At 39.8% G+C, this 26,299-nt stretch overlaps 1 protein-coding gene across 5 annotated transcripts in view; it reads right to left on the bottom strand.

The window, feature by feature from the left end:
* OCA2 (OCA2 melanosomal transmembrane protein) overlaps positions 1 to 26,299 on the bottom strand; it is a 257,199-nt gene that overhangs the window by 137,370 nt on the left and 93,530 nt on the right. For all 5 annotated transcript variants that reach the window (XM_027082471.1, XM_027082468.1, XM_027082473.1 and 2 more), the window contains 2 exons: positions 19,757 to 19,881; positions 16,634 to 16,772 (listed from right to left, as the gene is read on the bottom strand). In XM_027082471.1, coding sequence (XP_026938272.1) covers positions 16,634 to 16,772; positions 19,757 to 19,881 — 264 coding nt within the window. The remainder of the gene's footprint in view (positions 1 to 16,633; positions 16,773 to 19,756; positions 19,882 to 26,299) is intronic.

The following is a 26,299-nucleotide window of genomic DNA, read 5'->3' as shown; positions in this document are numbered from 1 at the left end:
GGCTTAGCTGCTTCACGGCATGTGGGATCTTCCAGGACTAGGTATCGAGCCCATGTCCCCTGCATTAGCAAGCAGATATTTAATCACTGTGCCACCAGGGAAGTCCCTCCAGCTCTCTTTTGATTTCCATTTACATGGAGCATATTTTTCCATCCCCTCACTTTCATTCTGTATGTGTTCCTAGACCTGAATTGGGTCTCTTGTAGACAGCATATGTATGCGTCTTGCTTTTGTATCCATTCAGCCAATCTATGTCTTTTGGCTGGAGCATTTATTCTGTTTACATTTAAGGTAATTATTGATATGTATGTTCTTATTGTCATTTTGTTAATTGTTTTGGATTTGTTTTTATAGGTCTTTTTTCTTCCCTTCCTCTTGCTCTCTTCTCTTGTGATCTGATGCCTAACTTTAGTGTTGTGTTTGGATTCCTCTTTCTTTTTTGTGTGTATGTCTATTGTAGATATTTGAAGATACTATGTAGATACTATGATATTTGTAGATAGTATGAAATTTTGATATAGCAGTCTATATATATACAAGATTAAGTTGCTGGTCTTTAATTTCAAATGCATTTTCAATATCCTGCATTTGTACTCACCTTTTCTCACAATTGCTGTTGTAATATATTTGTGTGTGGATGATTTCCTACTTTAACTGTATGCTTGCCTTTACCAGTGAGCCTTTCCATTCCTAATTTTCTTGTATCTATTTACGGCCTTTTCTTTTCCACCTAGAGACTTTCTTTAGCATTGTTGTAAAGCTGATTTTGTGGTGCTGAATTATCTTAGCTTTTGCTTGTCTTTAAAGCTTTTGATTTCTCTGTCAAATCTAAATGAGAGCCTTGTTGAGTAGAGTATTCTTGGTTGTAGTTTTTCCCTTTCATAGCTTTAAATATATCATGCCACTCCCTTCTGGCCTGCAGAGTTTCTGTGGAAAAATCAGCTGATAACCTTATGGGGATTCCTTTGTATGTTATTTGTTGCTTTTCCCTTGTTGTTTTAAATATTTTCTCTTTGTATTTAATTTTTGTCAATGTGATTAATATGCATCTTGGTGTGTTCCTCCTTGTGTTTATCCTTCCTGGCACTCTCTGCACTTCTTGGACTTGGGTGGCTGTTTCCTTTCCCATGTTAGGAGAGTTTTCAGCTATTATCTCTTCAAATATTTTCTCAGGCTCTTTCTCTCTTCTCTTTCTGGGACCCGCTATAATGCAAATGTTGGTGCATTTAATGTTGACTTAGAGGTCTCTTAAACTGCCCTCGTTTGTTTTCATTCTTCTTTCTTTATTTTATTCTCTGGCAGTATTTCCACCATTCTGTCTTCCAGCTCACTTATCTATTCTTCTGCTTCATTTATTCTGCTATGGATTCCTTCTAGTGTATTTTTCCTTTTGGTTATTGCATTGTTCATCTCTGGTTTTTTATTCTTTATATCTTCCAGCTCTTTGTTAAACATTTCTTGTATCTTCTCGATCTGTGCCTCCATTCTTTTTCCAAGATTTTGGATCATCTTTACTCTCATTACTCTGAATTCCTTTTGGCTAGATTGCTTATCTCCTCTTCACTTAGTTATTCTTCTGTGTTTTTTTTTCTTGTTCCTTCATCTGAAACATATTCTTTTGCTGTCTCATTTTGTCTAACTTTCTGTGACTGCACTTTCTGTTCCATAGGCTGCAAGGTTGTAGTTCCTCGTGCTTCTGGTGTCTCCCCACTGATGGGTGAGGCTGCTCTAAGAGGCTCATGCAGGCTTCCTGGTGGGAGGGACTGTTGCCTTCCCACTAATGGATGGAGATGGTGGGCAGGGCCATGTCCAGAGGTGTGTTTATTACTTTTTTTATTGAAGTATAGTTGATTTACAGTATTGTACCAATCTCTGCTGTACAGAAAAGTGTCTCAGTTTTGCACATATATACATTCTTTTTTAAAAATATTCTTTTCCATTATGGTTTATCACAAGAGATTGGATATAGTTCCCTGTGCTATACAATAAGACCTTGTTGTTTATCCATTCTAAATGTAATACTTTGCATCTACCAACCCCAAATTCCCAGTCCATGCCCCTCCCTCCTCCCCTCCCCTTTGGCAACCACAAGTCTGATCTCTATGTCTGTGAGTCTGTTTCTGTTTTGTATATAGAAGTGGTGTTTAGAAGTGGCTGTGGGTAGGAAGATTTTAGGCAGCCTGTCTGATGATGGGTGGTGCTGTGCTCTTGCCCTGTTGGTTGTTTTGCCTGAGGCGTCCCAGCACTGGATCCTACAGACTGTAGGGTGTCACCACGTCTTGGTGGCAACCTCCAGGAAAGCTCAGGCCAATGAGTACTCCCTGATACCTCCACCACCAGTGTCCTTGTCCCCACAGTGAACCACAGCCAAAGCCCCACCTGCCCAGGAGACTCTCCAAGACCAGCAGGTAGGTCTGGTCCGGCTCCTATGAAGTCACTGCTTTTTCCCTGGGTCCCAGTGAGCACGAGACCTCATGTGTGGCCTCCAAGAATGGAGTTTCTGTTTCCCCCAATCCTGTGGAGCTCCTGTCATCAAGCCCCACTTGCCTTCAAAGACAAATTCTTTGGGGGATCCTCCTGCCAGTGCCAGGTCCCCAGGCTAGGGATCCTGACATGGGGCTCCAAACTCTCACTCCTGTGGGAGAGCCTCTGTGGTATAATTATTTTCCAGTTTGTGGGTCGTCCATCTGGTGGGTGTGGGATTTGATTTTATCATGATTGCACCCCTCTACTGTCTTGTTGTGGCTTCTTTGTCTTTGGATATAGAATATCTTCTTTGGTAGGTTCCAGTCTCTTTTGTCAACAGTTGTTCAGCAGTTAGTTGTGATTTTGGTGTTTTTGTGAGAGCAGTTGTGCTCAAGCCCTTCTACTCCACCATCTTGTCTCCAACCCTTCAGGACCTTCTCCAGCCTAGTACTGTTTTTTAATTACTCCTCTGAATTACATATTAAGTATTAATTTTCTTTGTGAATATTTTAAAAATTAATTTCAAATTTTATTTTAATTTGATAATCTGTCTTCTTCCTATTTCAGTTCACTGATTAACAACCAAATAATGCCAAATAATTGTGCCCATCATGTGATGCAAATGTATAGCTGTGCTGTCATTATTGATAATGAGACTTTATAAATTACTCTCTGCTAAAGACACTATACCTGGAACTATGTGTTCATTTGTGTCTCCATACAAATAAATATTCTCATATCTCTGAATTACTACAAAATGAATTAAAACCACTCTTTGTTATCCACAAAAAGACATTCATTAGATACTTTTTCTGCAAGATATAGTTTAACCCCTAAACTGCAGGGAAAGTCATTAAGTGGAAGACAAAGAATGTCATCTTCAGTAAAACAGGACAGCCCTAAAGCCATGTTCCCAGAGGATGCCACTTTCACACAAAGCTGGGTAAGTAGCCTAGGCTGAGCTTCAATGCAATGAAAGAGGGTGCTCACCTCCAGGGCCCTCTGTGTGCTTTTGCAAAAACCTCACCTTTCTCCCTTACCATCAGGTTTAAATTCTGGATATTTAAAACAGCATGTCAGGATGCCATGGAAGAATGGGAATAGTCTGACAAACTGCTCTTTCCCTTCAGCTTTCTATGTGACTTGGTAGAGGTCCAGGACCCAAAGCCTGTCTTGGGTCACATCCCACTGTTTAGTCAGAGCATTCAGACCTAGGACTCTAAGGACAAGTTTAAAATGATGTAGAGTTAACTCAATTTGTGTCCAAAAAAGGCACCACACCTGGGGTTTTACATTAAAACTAATGTGGGGACTACCCTGGTGGTGCAGTGGTTAAGAATCTGCCTGCCAATGCAGGGGACACGAGTTCGATCCCTGATCCAGGAAGATCCCACATGCCGCGAAGCAACTAAGCCTATGCACCACAACTACTGAGCCTGCGCTCTAGAGCCTGTGAGCCACAACTACTAAACCTGCGTGCTGCAATTACTGAAGCCCACATGCCTCGAGCCTTGATCCACAAGAGAAGTCACGATGAGAAGTCCACACACCACAATGAAGAGTAGCCCCCACTCGCTGCAACTAGAGAAAGCCCATGCACAGCAACAAAGACCCAACACAGCCAAAAAAAAAAAAAAAAAAAAAAAAAAAATGAAACCACATGATGCCAACCAGGGGAAGCTAAGCTATTGCAGCATTCATTAACATATTGTCATAAAAAGAAGAGACAAACAACAGAAATGGAAAGCAGAGTTCTAAAATCAGTCATAAATTACAGTAGCCATGCTCTCACTTGAACTATTTCTATACCTATTCTACTGAAAAATATCTTCTATAAGAAATTTTAAAGTTTTAGCCTTTACATTTATGTCTGTGATCCATGTTTGAGTTAACATTTTGATAAAGTGGGAGGTGTGGACTGAAGTTTATTTCTCCTGCATATGCATGTCCATTTGTTCCAGGACTATTTGTGAAAAAACTATCCTTTCTCCACTTAGTTGGCTTAATTTGCACCTTTGTCAAAAATCACTTTGTCAAAAGTCATGTATGTGAGGATTTATATCTGAACTCCCTACTTTGTTCCATTTATCTATCCACCTATCTTGATGCCAGTACCACACTGTCTTTGTTAGTGTGGCTTTATAATAAGTAGTGGAATTAGGTAGTACTAGCCCCCCATTTGTTTTGCACTTTAAGAGTTGTTTTTGACTATTCTGGATACTTTGAATTTCCATACAAATTTTAAAATCAGTTTACCAATTTCTAAAAAAAAACTTGTTCTGCTATGGTTTTGATAGGAATTGCATGAATCTACAGATCTATCTAGGGAGAACTGATACCTTAACTTTATTGAGTCTTCTGATCCATGACCAAAATATATCTTCCCATTTATTCAGATCTTCTTTAATTACTTTCTGCAATATTTTGTTGTTTTCTTGCATATGTTTGGTCAGATTTACCCTATTTTATGTATTGATGCTATTGTAAATCGTATTTTTATTTCAATTTCCAGCTGTTTATTGCTAGAATATAGAAAACCATTACTTTTTCTATATTGATCTTGTACACTTGTCAATTTTACTTATTATTTCCAGGAGCTTTTTTTTTTTTTTTTTTTTGTAGATTCCTTCAGACTTTCTACCTGGACAATCATGTCATATGCAAATAAAGACTTAATTCTTCCCTTCTATTATGGATGCCTAGTATGTCTTTTCTTGACTTATTGTGCCAGCTAGAGCCTCCAGTAAAATGTTGCATTTACGTGGTGAGAACAGACATCTTTGTCTTGTTTCTGATCTATGGAGGTATTCAGTTTTTCCCATTTAAGTATGATGCTAGCTGTAAGCTTTTCATAGATGCTCCTTATCAGGCTAAAGAAGCTCTCTTCTTTCCCTAGTTTATTGAGAGATTCTATCAGTAATGGATGTTGAATTTTGCCAAACTTTTTTCTGCATCTATTGAGATGATCATATGGATTTTCTCATTTAGTTTGCTAGCAAATTGCACTGGTTGATTTTTCAAATATAACACCAATCTTCCATTTCTAAGATAAATTCCACTTGATTGTGCTGTATTATCCATTTTATATATTGTTAAATTGAATTAGCTAATTTTTTAAAATTTACATCTATGTTCATAAGAAATATTTGTCAATAGATTTCTTATCCTGGTTTTGTCTGGTTTAGGCATCAGGACCTTATAGAGTTAGTTGAGAAGTATTCTCTGCTCTTCAATTTGCTGTCAAGTTTGTGTAGAATTGGTGTTGTAGCATTATTTCTTCCTTAAACATTTGGTAGAATTCACCAAAGAAGCTATCTTAGCCTGAGTTTTTTCTTTGTTTTTTTTGTACTTTCTGGGAAGGTTTTTAACTACAAATTCAATTTCTTTAATAGATATAGGGCTACTCAGGTTATCTAGTTCTTCTTGAGTGAGGTTTGGTAGAGTGTGTCTTTCAAGAAAATTGTCTATTTTATCTAAGTTGTCAAATTTATTGGCATAGAGTTGTCCACAACACTCCCTAACAATGTCTAATGTCTGTATGCTCTTTAGTGATGTAACATCTCTTTTCCTGATATTGGTAATTTATGTCTTCTTTCTTATTTTCTACAACAGTTTGGCCAGAAGTTTGTCAGAATTATTTATCTTATCAAAGAACTAGCTTTTGCTTTCATTGATTTTCTCTACAGTTTTTCTGTTCTCCATGCTGGCCTGTATTTCTTTCTTATGCTTACTTTTAGTTTAACTTGCTCTTCTTTATCTAGTTTCTTAAGATTGACGCTGAGGTCACTGATTTGAGACATTTCTTCTTTTCTAATATTGGTATTTAATGGTATAAATTCCCCTCTGAATACTGTTTTAGAGCAGGTACCAGAAAACTACAATTGCAGGCTGGAATATAGACATGCACATTCATTTATGTGTCGTCTGTGGCTGCTTTCCTGTGACAGTGACAGAGTTGAGTGATTGCAACAGAGACCATAAGGCCCACATGCCTATAATACTAATTATATGGACTTTTAAGAAAAAGTTTGCTGACTCTTGCTTGAGAGGAATCCCACAAATTTTGTTTTCATAATTCAATCCAAAATACTTCACAATTTCACTTTTGTCTTTGACTCTTGGAATTTTTTCACACAGGTTTTTCAATTTTCTATAGCTAAAAATAGCTATATTTAAATAGATCTTTAAAATACATTTTTTAATAAATGTATTTATTTAGTTTTGGCTGCTTTGGGTCTTCATTGCTGCACATGGGCTTTCTGTAGTTGTGGTGAGCAGGGGCTACTCTTCAATGCAGTGAGTGGGTTTCTCATTGCAGTGGTTTCTCTTTGCTGCAGAGCACAGGCTCTAGTGCACAGGCTTCAGTAGTTGTGGCATGCGGGCTCAGTAGTTGTGCCTCATGGGCTCTAGAGTGCAGGCTCAGTATTTGTGGTGCACAGGCTTAGTTGCTCCATGGCATGTGGGATCTTCCTGGACCAGGGCTCAAACCCACGTCCCCCGCATTGGCAGGCAGATTCTTAACCACTGTGCCACCAGGGATGTCCAAAAAAAATAGCTATTTTAAAAATAATTATTTCTTATTATTTCCAAAATGAAATATCCAAGTCAAAGTGTAGCTCTTGAAAAAGTAAATGACCCATTATGCCTTTGGATGATACCTGTGGTATCATCAGTCTACAACATTATATAAGTTTCATGTGTACAATAATTATGGCATGGCCTAGTTTTCTTCATGTTTCTTGTGCTCTGACTTCATTGAACTTCCTGAATCTCTGGGTTTATATCTTTCATAAAATTTGAAATTTTAAACCATATTTTCTTCAAATGTCTTTTTCTGTTCCCCTCTCTCCTTCAGAGACAAGAACTACAGATATCTTAGGCCACATGAAGTTTTCCCCTAGCTCACGAATGTTTTTCATTACTTTTCACTTAGTTTTACTTTGGACCTATGTCCAAGTTCACTAGTCTTTTCTTCTGTAATTCTTAATTTGCTTTTTTAATCCTAACAAGAGATTTTTATCTCATACATTATAGTTTTCATCTTTAGAAGTTTGATTTGGGCCTTTTTAAAAAATATCTTTCATGTTTCTGCTTAACTTAATGAACATCTGGAATACAGTTATAATAACAGTTTTAATGCCCTTGTCTGTTAATTCTAACACTTTTGTCTATTCTGGATTAATTTCAAATGGTTTGTTCATATGCTCCTCATGATAGATCAAATTTTCTTGCTTTTTTGCATGCCTGGTAATCTTTGATTGGATGTCAGATATTGTGAATTTTACCTTCTGTGCTGTTGGATTCCTAGATTCTTGAGGTTTGTTCTTGGATGCAGTTAAACTACTTAGAAACAATTTGATTATTTGGGGTCTTTAAGATTTATTAGGTGGAATCAGGGCAGTGTTCAGTCTAGAGCAAATTACTCACCAATATGAGGCAAGACCCTTCAGTGTACTCTATCCAATGCCTCATAAATTAAGAAGTTTACAGTCTTCCTGGCAGGAACAGACATTATTCCTAGCCCTGAGTGTATCAAGCACTCTTCCTTCTAATCTTTTTGAGTTGTTCTTCCCCTGGACACAGGGAGTTTCCCTCTCTCTATGTGCAGTTCTTTCCTCTCTGGTTCTCTGTCTTGAAAATTTTACCTGCCTTGGTCTCTCCAGAGTCAGTTCTATCCCCTCAACTCCAGGAATCTGGTGGGATCCACATGGGTTCGCTCTCCCTGCCCTGCATCCTGGAAAGTCTCTCAATGCAGTGAGCTGGGGCAATCATAGGCTTATTTCATTTGTTTCCCATTTCTCAGGGATCACTGCCCTTTTTTACCTGATATCCAGTATCTTGATTACCACTGTCTGATTTTGGTTTGTTCCTGGTTTTGTTTTTTGGATTTTGGTTTATTTTCTTTTTGGATGTCTCAAGCAAGAGGGTAAATACAGTCCCTGTTACTCCATCTTGGCCAGAGAAGAAGGCTTTTTTATCCATGTATATCCACATACACACATTCTGAGACTACATGCACCAAAATATTAAGAGAATTTATCTCTGGGTAGTGGTATTATGACAGTTTTTTATTTGTGGTGTGTGTGTGATTTACATTTTCTAAAATAAATGTATTATTGTAAAATAAAAATAATAAAACAATATTTTTCTGTGAAAATCATGCTCTCCCATGCGTATGCAGCCTATCCTGTGTGAAAGGTGCCCCCAGGGAAGATCATGGGGCTCTACCACTTTCTGCTGTGCTCATGTGATATGATGGGGGGGGCCTGCTGCTCAGCTCATGCAGCAAGACAGGTGAAGTGTCACAGGTAGTTTTCCAGGGAAACCAGGGAGTATTAAAGTTGAAGTATTAAAGTATCTAAGTTATACCCTGAATCTCTAGAACATTAGTGGGCCCACAAAATGGCCATCAACATCTTAGAGCCATGATCTCTCAAAGGCTTAAATATTTTTGTGAAAGACAGCCCATATACACAAACAAACTGACACACTTCACAGACACACAGGCCTAAACATATCATCTATAATAAATGACACCAATTTGGAAGCATTTTTGCTGATACTTCAGCGAAGAGATATTGGGAAAATTCTAATGACCAAAGAATGACAAATGAAAATTAATTGTAAAATTTAATTTTAACTCTAAGATATGTAAAATACCATTTGCATTCTCTTTAACACTTTGTTTTTATTTTAGTGTATGAAGAAATTATATATTAATAGCAGCTTTCCAAAAATCCCTAAAGACCTTCATTTTCTAACACTATTTTTTAAAAATATTCTTACATTCTTCATCAGTGAATTCATCCACCTCAGTTGAAAGGCAAAAGGGGACAGATCATTTTATTCTTAATATTAGTTTCAAGAAACCTCAGTTCCCATTAATATAACATACTATGACTAAATAGAAAATGTAATCATTTTCTTAAAATTTTATCAGAATAAGAATGAAATCAGGCAGAATCAGGGAGGACCTTCAAGATGGTGGAGGAGTAAGACGTGGAGATCACGTTCCTCTCCACAAATACATCAAAAATACATCTACAAGTGGAACAACTCCTACGGAACACTTACTGAATGCTGGCAGAAGACCTCAGACTTCCCAAAAGGCAAGAAACTCCCCATGTACTGGGGTAGGGCAAAAGAAAAAGGAAAAAACAGAGACAAAAGAATAGGGACAGGATCTACACCTCTGGGAGGGAGCTGTGAAGGAGGAAAGGTTTCCACACACTAGGAAGCCCCTTCAATGGTGGAGACGGGGGTGGGCGGGGGGGAAGCTTCAGAGTGCAGCAACAGGGGTGCAGAGGGCAAAGTGGATAGATTTCCACACAAAGGATCTGTGTCAACAAGCACTCACCAGCCTGAGAGGCTTGCCTGCTCACCTGCCGGGGTGGGTGGAGGCTGGGAGCTGAGACTCGGGATTCGGAGGTCAGATCCAAGGGAGAGGACTGGGGTTGGCTGTGTGAACACAGTCTGAAGGGGGCTAGTGCACCACAGCTGCTGGGAGGGAGTCCAGGAAAAAGTCTGGAACTGCCTAAGAAGCAAGAGACCCTTGTTTTGGGGTGCACAAGGAGAGGGGATTCAGAGCACCACCTAAACGAGCTCCAGAGTTGGGCGCAAGCTGTAGCTATCAGCACAGACACCACAGACTGGCATGAAATGCTAAGGCTGATCCTGCAGCCACCAAGAAGCTCCCCTCCTGGGAGCCTATGCAGTCTCTCACTGCCAGGGTCCTGTGATCCAGGGACAACTTCACTGGAAGAACACACGGCACGCCTCAGGCTGTTGAAACATCACACTGGCCTCTGCATTCCATACCCCTATCTCCCCCTGGCCGAGTGAGCCAGAGCCCCCTAATCTGCTTCTACTTTAACACTGTCCTGTCTGGGTGGGGAACAGATGCCCTCAGGCAACCTACACGTAGAGGTGGGGCCAAATCCAAAGCCCCAGCAGCTGTGCGAACAAAAAAAGGAAAGGGAAATTTCTCCCAGCAGCCACAGGAGCAGCAGATTAAATCTTCACAATCAACTTGATGTACCCTGCATCTCTGGAATACCTGAATAGACAACAAATCATCCCAAAATTGAAGCAATGGACTTTGGGAGCAACTGTAGCCTTGGGGTTTGCTTTCGGCATATAATTTGTTTCTGGTTTTATGTTTACCTTGGTTTACTATTTAGAGCTTATTATCATTGGTAGATTTGTTTATTGAATTTGTTGCTCTCTTCCTTTTATATATATTTTCCCCCTTTTTCTCTTTTTGTGAATCTGTATGTGCATGCTTCCTTGTGTGATTTTGTCTGTATAGCTTTGCTTTTACCATTTATCCTAGCGTTCCGTCTGTCCGTTTTTGTTTTTTGTTTTCGTAGTATAGTTTGTAATGCTTGTAATCATTGGTGGATTTGTTTATTGGTTTCATTGCCCTCTTCTTTCTTTCTTTCTTTACTCTAATTATGTTTTTATTTTTAATAATCTGTTTATACTCTAATACCTTTTTTTCTTTCTTTTTTTTTCTCACCTTTCTTCTGAGCCATCTGGCTGACAGGGTCTTCGTGCTCTGGCTAGGTGTCAGGCATGAGCCTCTGAGGTGAGAAAGCTGAGGTCAGGACATTTGTCCACCAGAGACCTCCCAGCCCCATGTAATATCAAACGGCAAGAACTCTCCCAGAGATCTCCATCTCAATGCTAAGACCCAGGTCCACTCAACAACCAGCAAGCTACAGTGCTGGACACCACTTACCAAACAACTAGTGAGACAGGAACACCACCCCACCCATTGGCAGAGGCTGCCTAAAATCATAAGTTCACAGACACCCCAAAACACACCACCAGATGCAGTCCTGCCCACCAGAAAGACAAGATCCAGGCTCATCCACCTGAACACAGGCACCAGTCCCCTCAAGCAGGAAGCCTATACAACCCACTTAACCAATCTTACCCACTGGAGGCAGACACCAAAAACAACAGGAGCTACAAACCTGCAACCTGCAAAAAGGAGACCCCAAACACAGTAAGTTAAGCAAAGTTAGAAGACAGAGAAATATGCAGCAGATAAAGGAGCAAGGTAAAAACAGCCCTGACGAAACAAATGAAGATGAAATAGGCAATCTATCTGAAAAGAATTCAGAGTAAGGATAGTAAAGATGATCCAAAATTTTGAAAATAGAATGGAGAAAATATAAGAAATGGTTAACAAGGACCTAGAAGAAGTAAAGAGCAAACAAATAATGATGAACAACACAAAAAATAATATTAAAAATTCTCTAGAAGGAATCAATAGAAGAATAACTGATGTAGAAGAATGGATAAGTGACCCGGAAGATAAAATAGTGGAAATAACTACTGCAGAGCAGAATAAAGAAAAAAGAATGAAAAAAAATTGAAGACAGTCAAAGAAACCTCTGAGACAACATTAAATGCACCAACATTCAGATTAGAGGGGTATCAGAAGAAGAGAAAAAGAAAGGACCTGAGAAAATATTTCAAGAGAATATAGTTGAAAACTTCCTTAATATGGGAAAGGAAATAATCAAGTCCATGAAACACAGAGCATCCAATACAGGATAAATCCAAGGAGAAACATGCCAAGACACATATTAATAAAACTATCAAAAATTAAATACAAATAAAATAATATTAAAAGCAGCAAGGGAAAAGCAAGAAATAACATGTAAGGGAATCCCCATAAGGTTAACAGCTGATTCTCAGCAGAAATTCTGCAAGTCAGGAAGGAGTGGCAAGATATATTTAAAGTGATGAAAGGGAAAAACCTACAACCAAGATTACTCTACCCAGCAAGGATCTCATTCAGATTCGACATAGAAATTAAAAACTTTACAGATAAGCAATAGCTAAGAGAATTCAGCACCACCAAACCAGTTTTACAACAAATGCTAAAGGAATTTCTCTAGGAAGGAAACACAAGAGAAGGAAAGGATCTACAATAACAAACCCAAAACATTAAGAAAATGGTAATAGGAACATACATATTGATAATTGTCTTAAAGGTAAATGGATTAAATGTTCCAACCAAAAGACATAGACTGGCTGAATGATACAAAAACAAGACCCAAAAATATGCTGTCTACAAGAGATCCACTTCAGACCTAGGGACATATACAAACTGAAAGTGAAGGGATGTAAAACGATATTCCATGCAAATGAAAATCAAAAGAAAGTTGGAGTAGCAATTCTCATATCAGACAAAACAGACTTTACAATAAAGACTATTACAAGAGACAAAGAAGGAAACTACATAATGATCAAGGGATCAATCCAAGAAGATATAACAATTGTAAATATTTATGCACCCAACATAGGAGCACCTCAATACATAAGGCAAATGCTAGCAGCCATAAAAGGGGAAATTGACAGTAACACAAAAATAATAAGGGACTTTAACATCCCACTTTCACCAATGGACAGATCATCCAAAATGAAAATATATAAGTAAACACAAGCTTTAAATGACACATTAAACAAGATGGACTTAATTGATATTTATAGGACCTTCCATCCAAAAACAACAGAATACATTTTCTTCTCAAGTGCTCATGGAACATTCTCCAGGATAGATCATATCTTGGGTCACAAATCAAGCCTTGATAAATTTAAGAAAATTGAAATCGTATCAAGCATCTTTTCTGATCACAACACTGTGAGAATAGATATCAATTACAGAAAAAATCTGTAAAAAAATACATGGAGACTAACCAATACACTACTTAATAACCAAGAGATCACTGAAGAAATCAAAGAGGAAATCAAAAAATGCCTAGAAACAATTGACAATAAAAACATGATGACCCAAAACCTATGGGATGCAGCAAAAGCAGTTCTAAGAGGGAAGTTTATAACAATACAATCCTACCTCAAGAAACAAAATAACCTCAAATAAACCTTTACACCTAAAGCAATTAGAGAAAGAAGAACAAAATAACCCCAAAGTTAGCAGAAGGGAAGAAATCATAAAGTTCAGATCAGAAAAAAAAATGAAAAAGAAATGAAGGAAACAATAGCAAAGAAAAATAAACCTCAAACCTTGTTTTTTGAAAAGATAAACAAAATTGACAAATCTTTAGCCAGACTCATCAAGAAATAAAGGAAGACTCAAAGCAGCAGAATTAGAAATGAAAAAGGAGAAGTAACAACTGACACTGCAGAAATACAAAGGATCATGAGAGATTACTACAAGCAACTATATGCCAATAAAATGGACAACCTGAAGAAATGGACAAACTCTAAGAAAAGCACAACCTTCTGATACTGATCCAGGAAGAAATTGAAAAAATAAACAGACCAACCACAAGCACTGAAATTGAAACTGTGATTTAAAATCTTCCAACAAACAAAAGCCCAGGACTAGATGGCTTCACAGGCAAATTCTATCAAACATTTAGAGAAGAGCTAACACCTATCTTTCTCAAACTCTTCCAAAATATAGCAGAGGGAGGAACACTCCCAAACCCATTCTACGAGGCCAACATCATTCTGATACCAAAAACAGACAAAGATACCACAAGAAAAGAAAATGACAGACCAATATCACTGATGAATATAGATGCAAAAATCCTCAACAGAATACTACTAAACAGAATCCAACAGCATATAAGAAGGATCATACACTATGATCAAGTGGGTTTTACCTCAGGAATGCAAGGATTCTTCAATGTATGCAAATCAAACAATGTGATAAACAATAATAACAAATTGAAGGAGAAAAACGATATGATTATCTCATTAGATGCAGAAAAAGCTTTTGACAAAATTCAATACCCATTTATGATAGAAACCCTTCAGAAAGTAGGCATACAGGGAACTTATATCATCATAATAAAGGCCATGTATGACAAACTCACAGCCAACATCGTTCTCAGTGATGAAAAACTGAAAACATTTCCTCTAAGATCAGGCACAAGACAAAGTTGCCCACTCTCACCACTATTATTCAACATAGTTTTGGAAGTTTTAGTCACAGCAATCAGAGAAGAAAAAGAAATAAAAGGAATCCAAATTGGAAAAGAAGAAGTAAAATTGCCACTCTTTGCAGATGACATGATACTATACATAGAGAATCCTAAAGATGCTACCAGAAAACTGCTAGAGCTAATCAATGAATTTGGTAAAGTAGCAGGATACAAAATTAATGCACAGAAATCTCTTGCATTCCTATACACTAATGGTGAAAAATCTGAAAGAGAAATTAAGAAAACACTCCCATTTACCATTGCAACAAAAAGAATAAAATACCTAGGAATAAACCTACCTAGGGAAACAAAAATCTGTATGCAGAAAACTATAAGACACTGTTGAAACAAATTAAAGATGATACCAACAGATGGAGAGATATACCATGTTCCTGGATTGGAAGAATCAACATAGTGAAAATGACTATACTACTCAAAGCCATCTCCAGATCGAATGCAATCTCTATCAAACTACCAATGGCATTATTCACAGAACTAGCACAAAAATTTTCAGAATCTGTATGGAAACACAAAAGACCCCGAATAGCCAAAACAATCTTGAGTAAGAAAAACAGAGCTGGAGGAATTAGGCTTCCTGACTTCCAACTATACTACAAAGCTACAATAATTAAGACAGTACGGTAATAAAACTTAAAAGCTTTTGCACAGCAAAGGAAACCATAAACAAGATGAAAAGACAACCCTCAGAATGGGAGATAATATTTGCAAATGAAGCAACGGACAAAGGATTAATCTCCAAAATATACAAGTAGCTCATGCATCTCAATATCAAAAGAACAATTAACCGAATCCAAAAATGGGCAGAAGACCTAATAGACATTTCTGCAATGAAGATATACAGATTGCCAACAAATATATGAAAGGATGCTCAACATCACTAATCACTAGAAAAATGCAAATCAGAACTAGAATGAGTTATCACCTGACACCGGTCAGAATGGCCATCATCAAAAAATCTACAAACAATTAATGCTGGAGAGGGTGTGGAGAAAAGGGAACCCTCCTGCACTGTTGGTGGGAATGTAAATTGTTACAGCCACTATGGAGAACAGCATGGAGGTTCCTTAAAAAACTGAAAATAAGGCTTCCCTGGTGGCGCAGTGGTTGAGCGTCTGCCTGCCGATGCAGAGGACACAGGTTTGTGCCCCGGTCTGGGAAGATCCCACATGCCACGGAGCGGCTGGCCTCGTGAGCCATGACCGCTGAGCCTGCGCGTCCGGAGCCTGTGCTATGCAACGGGAGAGGCCACAACAGTGAGAGGCCCGCGTACCACCAAAAGAAAAAAAAAAAACTAAAAATAGAACTACCATATGACCCAGAAATCCCACTACTGGGCATATGCCCTGAGAAAACCATAATTCAAAAAGTGTCATGTACCACAATGTTGACTACAGCTCTATTTACAATAGCCAGGACATTGAAGCAACCTAAGTGTCAATTGACAGATGAATGGATAAAGAAGTTGTGGCACATATATACAATGGAATATTACCCAGCCATAAAAAGAAATGAAATTGAGTTATTTGTGGTGAGGTGTGTGTACCTAGAATCTGTCATATGGAATGAAGTAAGTCATAAAGAGAAAAACAAATACCGTATACTAACACATATATATGGAATCTAAAAAAAATAAAAAAATAAAAAAATAAACCAGGTTCTGAAGAACCTGGGGAAGGACAGGAATAAAGATGCAGACATAGAGAATGGACTTGAGGACACGGGGATGTGGAAGGATAAGCTGGGACAAAGTGAGGGAGTGGCATTGACATATATAAACTACCAAATTTAAAATAGATAGCTAGTGGGAAGCAGCTGCATAGCACAGGGAGATCAGCTCAGTGCTTTGTGTTCATCTAGAGGGGTGGGAGGCAGATGCAAGAGGGAGGAGATATGGGGATATATGTGTATGTATAGCTGATTCACTTTGTTATACAGCAGAAACTAACACACCATTGTAATGCAATTATACTCCAATAAAGATGTTTAAAAAAAAGCATGAAATCAATTCAGACCACTTAACTCTAAATTAGCAGATCAGTCACCTAACTTCCCACTCTCAAGATGACCAAAAGCACTTCATATGAAGAAGTGACATCCATTTAGGGTAAAATTTTATTAAGTGTGCAGGTAAGCTGCACACTTATATTTATTGGAAGCAACTCTGTTATACTGATACATACCATTTTCCTCAACTCCTCGTTGGAAACAATAATGACATTTGGTGGGTCCCCAATGGCAGTGGCAGCTCCTCCAATGTTTGTGAAGATCACTTCTGCAATCAGGACTTGTCTTGGATCAAGATTGAGCACCTCACACAATCTGTCATGAATGGAGGAAAATGAAAACAGTACCACTATTCACATTGTGAATTGCCCATGTGAGACTTAATTTTTTTAAAACATTTGCTCGTACAAGGGAGGCATGTGTGTGCATGTGCTTGTGCACATGTGCACACACACTCACACACCTGTGAGAAGAGCAATGTTGAGGGGTAAAAAATGACAACAGTGCTACAGAGCTACTGGATAAATTTGACTCTCAGCATTAGATTTCTCTGAAAATTAACATAAAACCCATCTGAACCATCCATGTGAAAATATACTCCTGCCTCGCCCCCACAGGTCTGGAGGAAGCACTCAGGGTGCAGGACCCTGTGCAGGGAAGGCCCTGGCACAGATGAATGCATCTTTGCCACCAGACCCCTCTGAATAGGATGAGGCTAGAGCATAAAGCACCGCCACCCAGTGTCTCACACCATGCCTGCCAACCTAGCTCCATACCCACCTTACACTTTTCAAATGCTGAGGCCCTAAGCTTAATATTAACAAGGAGCGCACACTCTACAGCAGTGGTTCTCCACCTTGGCTACACACTAGATTTGTCTGGGAATCTTGACAGTCTTGCTGCCCAGCTCACAACAGATCAATCCCTGGGCCTGGGCCTGGGCAGCAGCGTTTAGAGCTCCGCAAGTAGGTCCACTGAGCCCACAGTTGAGAAAAGGCTACTCTAAAGAAAGTTTAGGAAATACCTCATGGTATTTCCTCCTCCACCTGCCCATCACATTGCCCACTTCCTTACAGAAGCCAGGCCTGGGTGTGGAAGTTGGCAGTGAAGGGTGTCCCTGCTGCATTCAAGGGTCCTTTTTTTTTTTTGGCCACTCCGCGGCATGCAGGATCTTAGTTCCTTGACCAGGGATTGAACCCATGCCCCCTGCAGTGGAAGCGTGGAGTCTGGGAAGTCCCTCAAGGGTCCTTTCTACCACCTCCCAGCTCAGATCACAGCCAGCAGCTCTTCCGAGGGGGACTGGCCTACAGAACCGTGTGGAAGCTGAGAAGGGAGCAGTGTCCAGGGACCAGGGACAGGGATGAATCCAAAAAAGAGTAACAGATCCCAATCAGCAGCAGAAGCTATCAGCTTAGGATGCCCCGGCTCTGCTTCTAGCAGGAAAAGGATTAGTGCATGCTAACCAGCAATGCCAGATCTGGCTGTTTAACTGTAAAGACTAGCGCTACCCAATCCAGACAAAGGCAGAAGAAATGTGATTAAGTTTATAGAGTCATGAAGAATATGATAGTATAAACAGTGAATCTGAGCACCCCAACATTTCAATCTTGAAAGATGTAATTTTTAGACTAATAAATGGAATTGCTATTCTCACATAAAATTACAAAGCCAGGGCTTCCCTGGTGGCGCAGTGGTTGAGAGTCCGCCTGCCGATGCAGGGGACGTGGGTTTGTGCCCTGGTCCGAGAAGATCCCACAGGCCATGGAGTGGCTGGGCCCATGAGCCATGGCTGCTGAGCCTGCGCGTCTGGAGCCTGGGCTCCGCAACAGGAGAGGCCACAACAGTGAGAGGCCCGTGTACCAAAAAAAAAAAAAAATTACAAAGCCAGTTCCTAGAACACTAAGGATATAAACAAATCCCAGCAAGGCTGAGACAACCCTCAGCTGCCCAGGTTATACAGGGATGCTGAGAACGTGTGTGCCATCATCAGAGAGTACAGTGACATGCTGGAATCTGGCACATTGTGAGATGATTTTCAAACCAGTGTCAGCAGCAGAGTTGCCCTGGTTGAAGTGGGGTGGGTGTGAACTGCCTCTTGCCCCCTGAGGTGTCCTAGGGTCAGGGTTGGTTTTAGCATGTGCTACAGTTTACAACGCCCTCCATCCCGCATTTACCCTCAGAAGAACCCTTAGGTACTGGGAGGTGCTATGCTCCCTGTGCAGGCATGCTGAGTCCAGCGTCCCTCCCCCTCAAATCTATATTTGCACGTGGGCCATGACAATGTAGTCAAGCTTGCAGAAGCCTGAGCAACGGACTGACTTGTGACACTGCAGGCCAATCCGTGGGGTGCTGCCCATTGTCTGCTCCTCTCTAACCTTCATTCTCCTCTCCCCACCCCACACTCCAACTCCCTCCTCCTCTGAGGGTCACTACTCTTCCAACAACAAAGGTATTGCCCAGAATTAGTCCTGAGCTCTGGAAGTAGCCCCTCGCTGGTGACATTGAACTTGCTGTGTCTCATGCCTCAAGTGCAGCAGAATCTCTTATCTGGCAGAATCCTCAGAACACTAGTTTGGGTTAATCTCTTTGATGGCACAACCCAGATCAGTGCAGCTGAAGTGATTTGTCTAAAGGTCCTCACTACCTAGCTTCCCAGAAACCACCAGCCATACCTGTGTCCCCTCAGTCTCCCGAGGAGCAGCCAGCACCAGCACATGATGGGTCTAAGCAGGGGAAGACCATGATATGCTGGGAACCATCTTTAAAATAAGGAACATAAAGTCTAGATACAAGTGTACATCCATGACCTTGGAAGGGGCTGCACAATGACAGGCTGAAGCCCAATCCCCAGGAGGCTCCTGGTGATCAGCCTGTGCTGCTCGGTGAATGTCAAACAAAGGAAGTGGATGGAATTAAAAGGAGCAAAATAGAATCAAACCGAATTTCTCTTTCCCAAAGTTGCCTTTCAAGGCCTTGCCAGGTCCAATCCTTCCACGAGGAGCCTGCCAGAGCAGGACAGCAGCCTCACCTCCCACTCTCTGGCTGAGTGCCCCACGGAGCCCATGGACCAGAACTCCTGGCCCCTGATGGTCTGTCCCACAGTACACAAAGGCCCATGTGTGCTGACTTCTGCAGCATTTCTGCAACCACCACTGCCACTGTCACAGCCGTGCACACAGAGCCACAGTCCCAGTGGGTGTGCAGGCCGGACCCAAGCACACGGGTGAAGGGCAAGGTCAGCAGCCAGCATGCGCTGCTGTGAGCCTGGCCTGATGCCCACACGGTGCCACTTTGCCTACCTTATGGTCACGGGAGTGAAGAGGAGCGCTGTGGTGACGTTGTCCAGGAAGGCAGAAAGGACGGCGACAATGAGACACAACATGATGATCATGGCCCACACTCTTCCCCGGGACAGTTTGTATGCCTGCAGCACAATAAAGAACAAGCCAGGATCAGCAGGGTCAAAGAACAGATGCAACATTTCATTAGGGTCTCTAAAACTAAGGTCTAAATAAACATTGCATGGAGGATTAAAACTTAGACCCACAAACTCCTAAATCTGCTGAGATGAGGCAGTAATGGCTGGACCTGGACGTTCTAAATCCACCCTGGCCTATGTTCCTTCCCTCAGATTTTCCTTCTTGGTGCCCTGTGGTGGTCAATCTGTCACAAGGTGACGGCCTGTCACCCCTGCATCCCCTAGTCTTTTACACACTCCTTTTGGTTGGACAGCTTGGGCTGTGAATTTGGGATCCACCTGACCCTAGAGTCTGCTGATCTTTGGAGATCTAGGGATTACTTTCAGTACCAAGGTATTGTGAGGAAGAGGCCAGATAGTACCTGGGAGGTGCAAGGTGGTGCACAAAGATGGCAAAAATCACAGAATTGTTCTATCATTCAAGGTTTGGAAAGGACTTTGTAAAGTAAATATTTTTTTAAAAGAAATCTTCAGTTTCAAATTTTAAAAAGTCAAGCCCAGCACTAGTCTTTCGTTAGCAGAGCACGACAAGATGTCTTCCTGCCAACCCTGAGTAATAGGACCAATACAAATTCTTTGTTTGTTTTTGTAACAGATTTATTGGAGTATAATTGTTTTAAAAAGTTGTGTTAGTTTCTGCTGTATAATGAAGTGAATCACCTATATGTATACATATATCCCCTTATCCCCTTCCTTTTTTTTTTTTTTTTCCCGGTACGCGGGCCTCTCACTGTTGTGGCCTCTACCGTTGCGGAGCACAGACTCGGGACGCGCAGGCTCAGCGGCCATGGTTCATGGGCCCAGCCGCTCCACGGCATGTGGGATCTTCCCAGACCGGGGCACGAACCCGCGTCCCCTGCATTGGCAGGTGGACTCTCAACCACTGCGCCACCAGGGAAGCCCTCCGCTTCCTCTTGCGTCTCCCTACCACACTCCCTATCCCATCTCTCTAGGTGGTCACAAAGCGCCAACCTGATCTCCCTGTGCTATGCAGCTTCTTGCCCCTAGCTATCTATTTTATATTTGGTAGTGTATATATGTTAATGCTACTCTCTCACTTCATCCCAGCTTACCCATCCCTGACCTGTGTTCTCAAGTCCATTCTCTACATCTGCATCTTTATTTCTGTCCTGCCTCTAGGTTCTTCAGAATGATTTTTGTTTTGAATTCTATATATATGTGTTAGCATACAATATTTGCTTTTCTCTTTCTGACTTGCTTCACTCTGTTATGACAGATTCTAGGTCCATCCACCTCACTACAAATAATTCAATTTCATTTCTTTTTATGGTTGAGTAATATTCCATTGTATATATGTGACACATCTTCTTTATCCATTCATCTGTCAATGGACGCTTAGGTTGCTTCCATGTCCAGGCTATTGTAAATAGTGCTACAATAAACATTGTGGTACATGACTCTTTGAATTATGGTTTTCTCAGGGTATATGCCCAGTAGTGGGATTGCAGTGTCATTTGGTACTTCTATTTTTAGTTTTTTAAGGAACCTCCATACTGTTCTCCATAATGGCATTCCCACAAACAGTGCAAGAGGGTTCCCTTTTCTCCACACCCTCTCCAGCATTTATTGTTTGTAGATTGTTTGATGATGGCCATTCTGACCGGTGTCACGTAATAACTCATTGCAGTTTTGATTCGCATATCTCTAATGATTAGTGATGTTGAGCATCCTTTCATGTGTTTTTTGGCAATCTGTATATCTTTTTTGGAGAAATATTTATTTAGGTTTTCTGCCCATTTTTAGATTGGGTCGTTTGTTTTATTGATATTGAGCTGCATGAGCTGCTTGTATAGTTTGGAGATTAATCCTTTGTCCATTGCTTCATTTGAAAATATTTTCTCCCATTCTGAGGGTGGTCTTTTAGTCTTATTTATGGTTTCCTTGGTTGTGCAAAAGTTTTTAAGTTTCAGTAGGTCCCATTTGTTTATTTTTGTTTCTATTTCCATTTCTCTAGGAGGCGGGTCAAAAGGATCTTGCTGTGATTTATGTCATAGAGTGTTCTGCCTATGAGTTTCCTCTAAGAGTTTTATAGTGTCTGGCCTTATATTTAGGTCTTTAATCTATTTTGAGTTTATTTTTGTGTATGGTGTTAGGAAGTGTTCTAATTTCATTCTTTTACATGTAGCTGTCCAGTTTTCCCAGCACCACTTTTTGAAGACGCTGTCTTTTCTCCATTGTATATTCTTGCCTCCTTTATCAAAGATACGGTGACCATATGTGTGTGGGTTTATCTCTGGGCTTTCTATCTTGTTCCATTGATCTATATTTCTGTTTTTGTGCCAGTACCATACTGTCTTGATTAATGTAGCTTTGTAGTTTAGTCTGAAGTCCAGGAGGCTGATTCCTCCAGCTCCGTTTTTCTTTCTCAATATTGCTTTGGCTATTCGGGGTCTTTTGTGTTTCCATACATATGCCGAAATTTCATGTTCTAGTCCTGTGAAAAATGCCATTGGTAGTTTGATAGGGATACATTGAATCTATAGATTGCTTTGGGTAGTATAGTCATTTTCACAATGTTGATTCTTCCAATCCAAGAACATGCTATATCTCTCCATATGTTTGTATCATCTTTAATTTCTTTCATCAGTGTCTTATACTTTTCTGCATACAGGTCATTTGTCTCCTTAGGTAGGTTTATTCCTAGGTATTTTACTTTTTTGTTGTAATGGTAAATGGGAGTGTTTCCTTAATTTCTTTCAGGTTTTTCATCATTAGTGCATAGGAATGCAAGAGATTTCTGTGCATTAATTTTGTATCCTGCTACTTTACCAAATTCATTGATTAGCTCTAGTAGTTTTCTGGTAGCATCTTTAGGATTCTTTATGTATAGTATTATGTCATCTGCAAACAGTGACAGTTTTACTTCTTCTTTTCCAATTTCTCTGATTGCTGTGGCTAAAACTTCCAAAACTATGTTGAATAATAGTGTTGAGAGTGGGCGACCTTGTCTTTTTACTGATCTTAGAGGACGGTTTCAGTTTTTCACCATTGAGAACAATGTTGGCTCTGGGTTTGTCATATATGGCCTTTATCACATTGAGGTGGGTTTGCTCTATGCCTACATTCTGGAGGGATTTTATCATAAATGGGTGTTGAAATTTGTCAAAAATTTTTTCTGCATCTATTGAGATGAGCATATGGTTTTTTCCTTCAATCTGTTAATATGGTTTATCACATTGATTGAATTGCATATATTGAAGAATCCTTGCATTCCTGCGATAAACCCCACTTGGTCATTGTGTATGATCCTTTTAATGTGCCATGGGATTCTGTTTGCTTGTATTTTGTTCAGGATTTTTGCACCTATGTTCATCAGTAATATTTGCCTGTGGTTTTCTTTTTTTGTAACATATTTGTCTGGTTTTGGTATCAGGGTGCTGGTGGCCTCATAGAATGAGTTTGGGAGTGTTCCTCCCTCTGCTATACTTTGGAAGAGTTTGAGAAGGATAGGTGTTAGCTCTTCTCTAAATGTTTCATAGAATTCGCCTGAATCCATCTGGTCCTGGGCTTTTGTTTGTTGGAAAATTTTTAATCACAGTTTCAATTTCAGTTCTTGTGATTGGTCTGTTTATATTTTCTATTTCTTCCTGGTTCAGTCATGTAAGGTTGTGCTTTTCTAAGAATTTGTCCATTTCTTCCAGATTGTCCATTTTATTGGCATATAGTTCTTGTAGTAGTCCCTCATTATCCTTTTTATTTCTTGTAGTGTCAGTTGTTACTTCTTTTCGTTTCTTAATCTGTTGATTGGAGTCTTCTCCCTCTTTTTCTTGATGTGTCTGGTTAATGGTTTATCAATTTTGTTTATCTTCTCAAGGAACCAGCTTTTAGTTTTATTGATCTTTGCTATTGTTTCTTTCAGTTCTTTTTCATTTATTTCTGATCTGATCTTTATGATTTCTTTACTTCTGCTAACTTTGGGGTGCTTTTCATTCTTCTTTCTCTACTTGCTTTAGATGTAACGTGAAGTTGTTTGAGATGTTTTTTGTTTCTTGAGGTAAGATTGTATTGCTATAAACTTCCTTCTTAGAACTGCTTTTGCAGCCTCCCATAGGTTTTGGGTTGTCGTGTTTTCATTGTCATTTGTTTCTAGGTATTTTTTGATTTCCTCTTTGATTTCTTCAGTGATCTATTTGTTATTTAGTAGTGTATTGTTTAGCCTGCATGTGTTTGTATCTTTTACAGTTTTTTTTTCTGTAATTGGTATCTAGTCTTATAGCGTTATGGTCGGTAAAGACACGAGACAATTTCAATTTTCTTAAATTTACCACAGCTTGATTTGTGACCCAAGATATGATCTATCCTGGAGAATGTTCCATGAGCACTTGAGAAGAATGTGTATTCTGTTGTTTTTGGATGTAATGTCCTATAAATATCAATGAGGTCCACCTTGTTTAGTGTATCATTTAAAGCTTGTGTTTCCTTATTTATTTTCATTTTGGATGATATGTCCATTGGTGAAAGTGGGGTGTTAAATTCCCCTCCTATGATTGTGTTACTGTCGACTTCCCCTATTATGGCTGTTAGCATTTACCTTATGTATTAAGGTGCTCCAATGTTAGGTGCATAAATATTTACAATTGTTATATCTTTTTCTTTGTATTGATCCCTTGGTCTTTATGTAGTGTCCTTGTCTCTTTTAATAGTCTTTATTTTAAAGTCTATTTCATTTGATATGAATATTGCTACTCCAGCTCCCTTTTGATTTGCATTTGCATGGAATATGTTTTTCCATCCCCTCACTTTCAGTCTGTATGTGTCCCTAGGTCTGAAGTGGGTCTCTTGTAGACAGCATATATATGGGCCTTGTTTTTATATCCATTCAGCCAGTGTATGTCTTTTGGTTAGAACATTTAATCCATTTACCTTTAAGGTAATTATTAATATGTTTTTTGCTATTACCATTTTTTTAATTGTTTTGGAGTTGTTATTGTAGGTCTTTTCCTTCTCTTTTGTTTCCTGCCTAGAGAAGTTCCTTTAGCGTTTGTTTTAAAGCTGGTTTGGTGGTGCTGAGTTTCTTTACTTTTGCTTGTCTGTAAATGTTTTCATTTCTCCATCAAATCTGAATGAGATCCTTGCTGGGTAGAGTAATCTTGTTTGTAGGTTTTTCTCTTTCATCACTTCAAGTATGCCCTGCCACTCCCTTCTGGCTTGCAGTTTCTGCTGAAAGATCAGCTGTTCACCTTATGGGGAGTCCCTTGTATATTATGTGTTTCTTTTCCCTTGCTGCTTATAATATTTTTTTTCTTTTTAATTTTTGATAGTTTGATTAATATCTGTCTTGACATGTTTCTCCTTGGACTGATCCTGTATGGGACTCTCTGAGCTTCCTGGACTTGACTGACTATTTCCTTTCCCATGGTAGGGAAGTTTTCAACTATAATCTCTCAAATATTTTCTCAGAGCCTTTCTTTTTCTCTTCTCCTTCTGGGACCCCTATAATTTGAACGCTGGTAGGTTTAATGTTGTCCCAGAAGTCTCTGAGACTGTCCTCAATTCTTTTCATTCTTTTTTCTTTATTCTGCTCTGTGGTAGTTAGTTCCACTATTTTATCTTCCAGGTCACTTATCCATTCTTCTGCCTCAATTATTCTGCTATTGATTCCTTCCAGAGAATTTGTAATATCATGTTTTGTGTTGTTCGTCAATGCTTGTTTGCTCTTTACTTCTTCTAGGTCCTTGTTAAACATTTCTTGTATTTTCTCCATTCTATTTCCGATATTTTGGATCATCTTTACTATCATTACTCTGAATTCTTTTTCAGGTAGACTGCTTATTTCCTCTTCATTTGTTTGGTCTGGTGGGTTTTTACCTTGCTTCTTCATCTGCTGCATATTTCTCTGTCTTCTCATTTTGTTTAACTTACTGTGTTTGGGGTCTCCTTTTTGCAGTTTGCAGGTTCATAGTTCCTATTGCTTTTAGTTTCTGCCTCCAGTTGGTGAGGCTGGTTCAGTGACTTGTGTAGGCTTCCTGGGGGGGGGGGGACTGGTGCTTGTGTTTTTGTGGGTGGGGTGGATCTTGTCTCTCTTGTGGTCAGGGCTGCTTCTGGTGGTCTGTTTTGGGTTGTCTGTGAACTTAGTATGATTTTAGGCATCTCTTCTGCTAATGTGTGGTGTTGTGTTCCTGTCTTGCCAGTTGTTTGGCATGGGGTGTCCAGCACTGGAGATTGCTGGCTGTTCGTGGAGCTGGGTCTTCACATTGAGATGGAGAGTTCTGAAAGAGCTCTCACCATTTGATATTATGTGTGGTTGGGAGGTCTCTGGTGGTCCAATGCCCTGAACTTGGCACTCCCACCTCAGAGGCTCAGGCCTGACACCAGGCCGGAGCACCAAGACTCTGTCACCCAC

The sequence above is a fragment of the Aethalodelphis obliquidens genome, unplaced genomic scaffold (genome assembly GCF_003676395.1).
Source record: "Aethalodelphis obliquidens isolate GAN/ISIS:26980383/991018 unplaced genomic scaffold, ASM367639v1 scaffold47, whole genome shotgun sequence".
NCBI lineage: Eukaryota > Metazoa > Chordata > Mammalia > Artiodactyla > Delphinidae > Aethalodelphis > Aethalodelphis obliquidens.
Note: the sequence above shows the minus strand (reverse complement) of the source record. Positions and strands in the feature narration are given on the sequence as shown.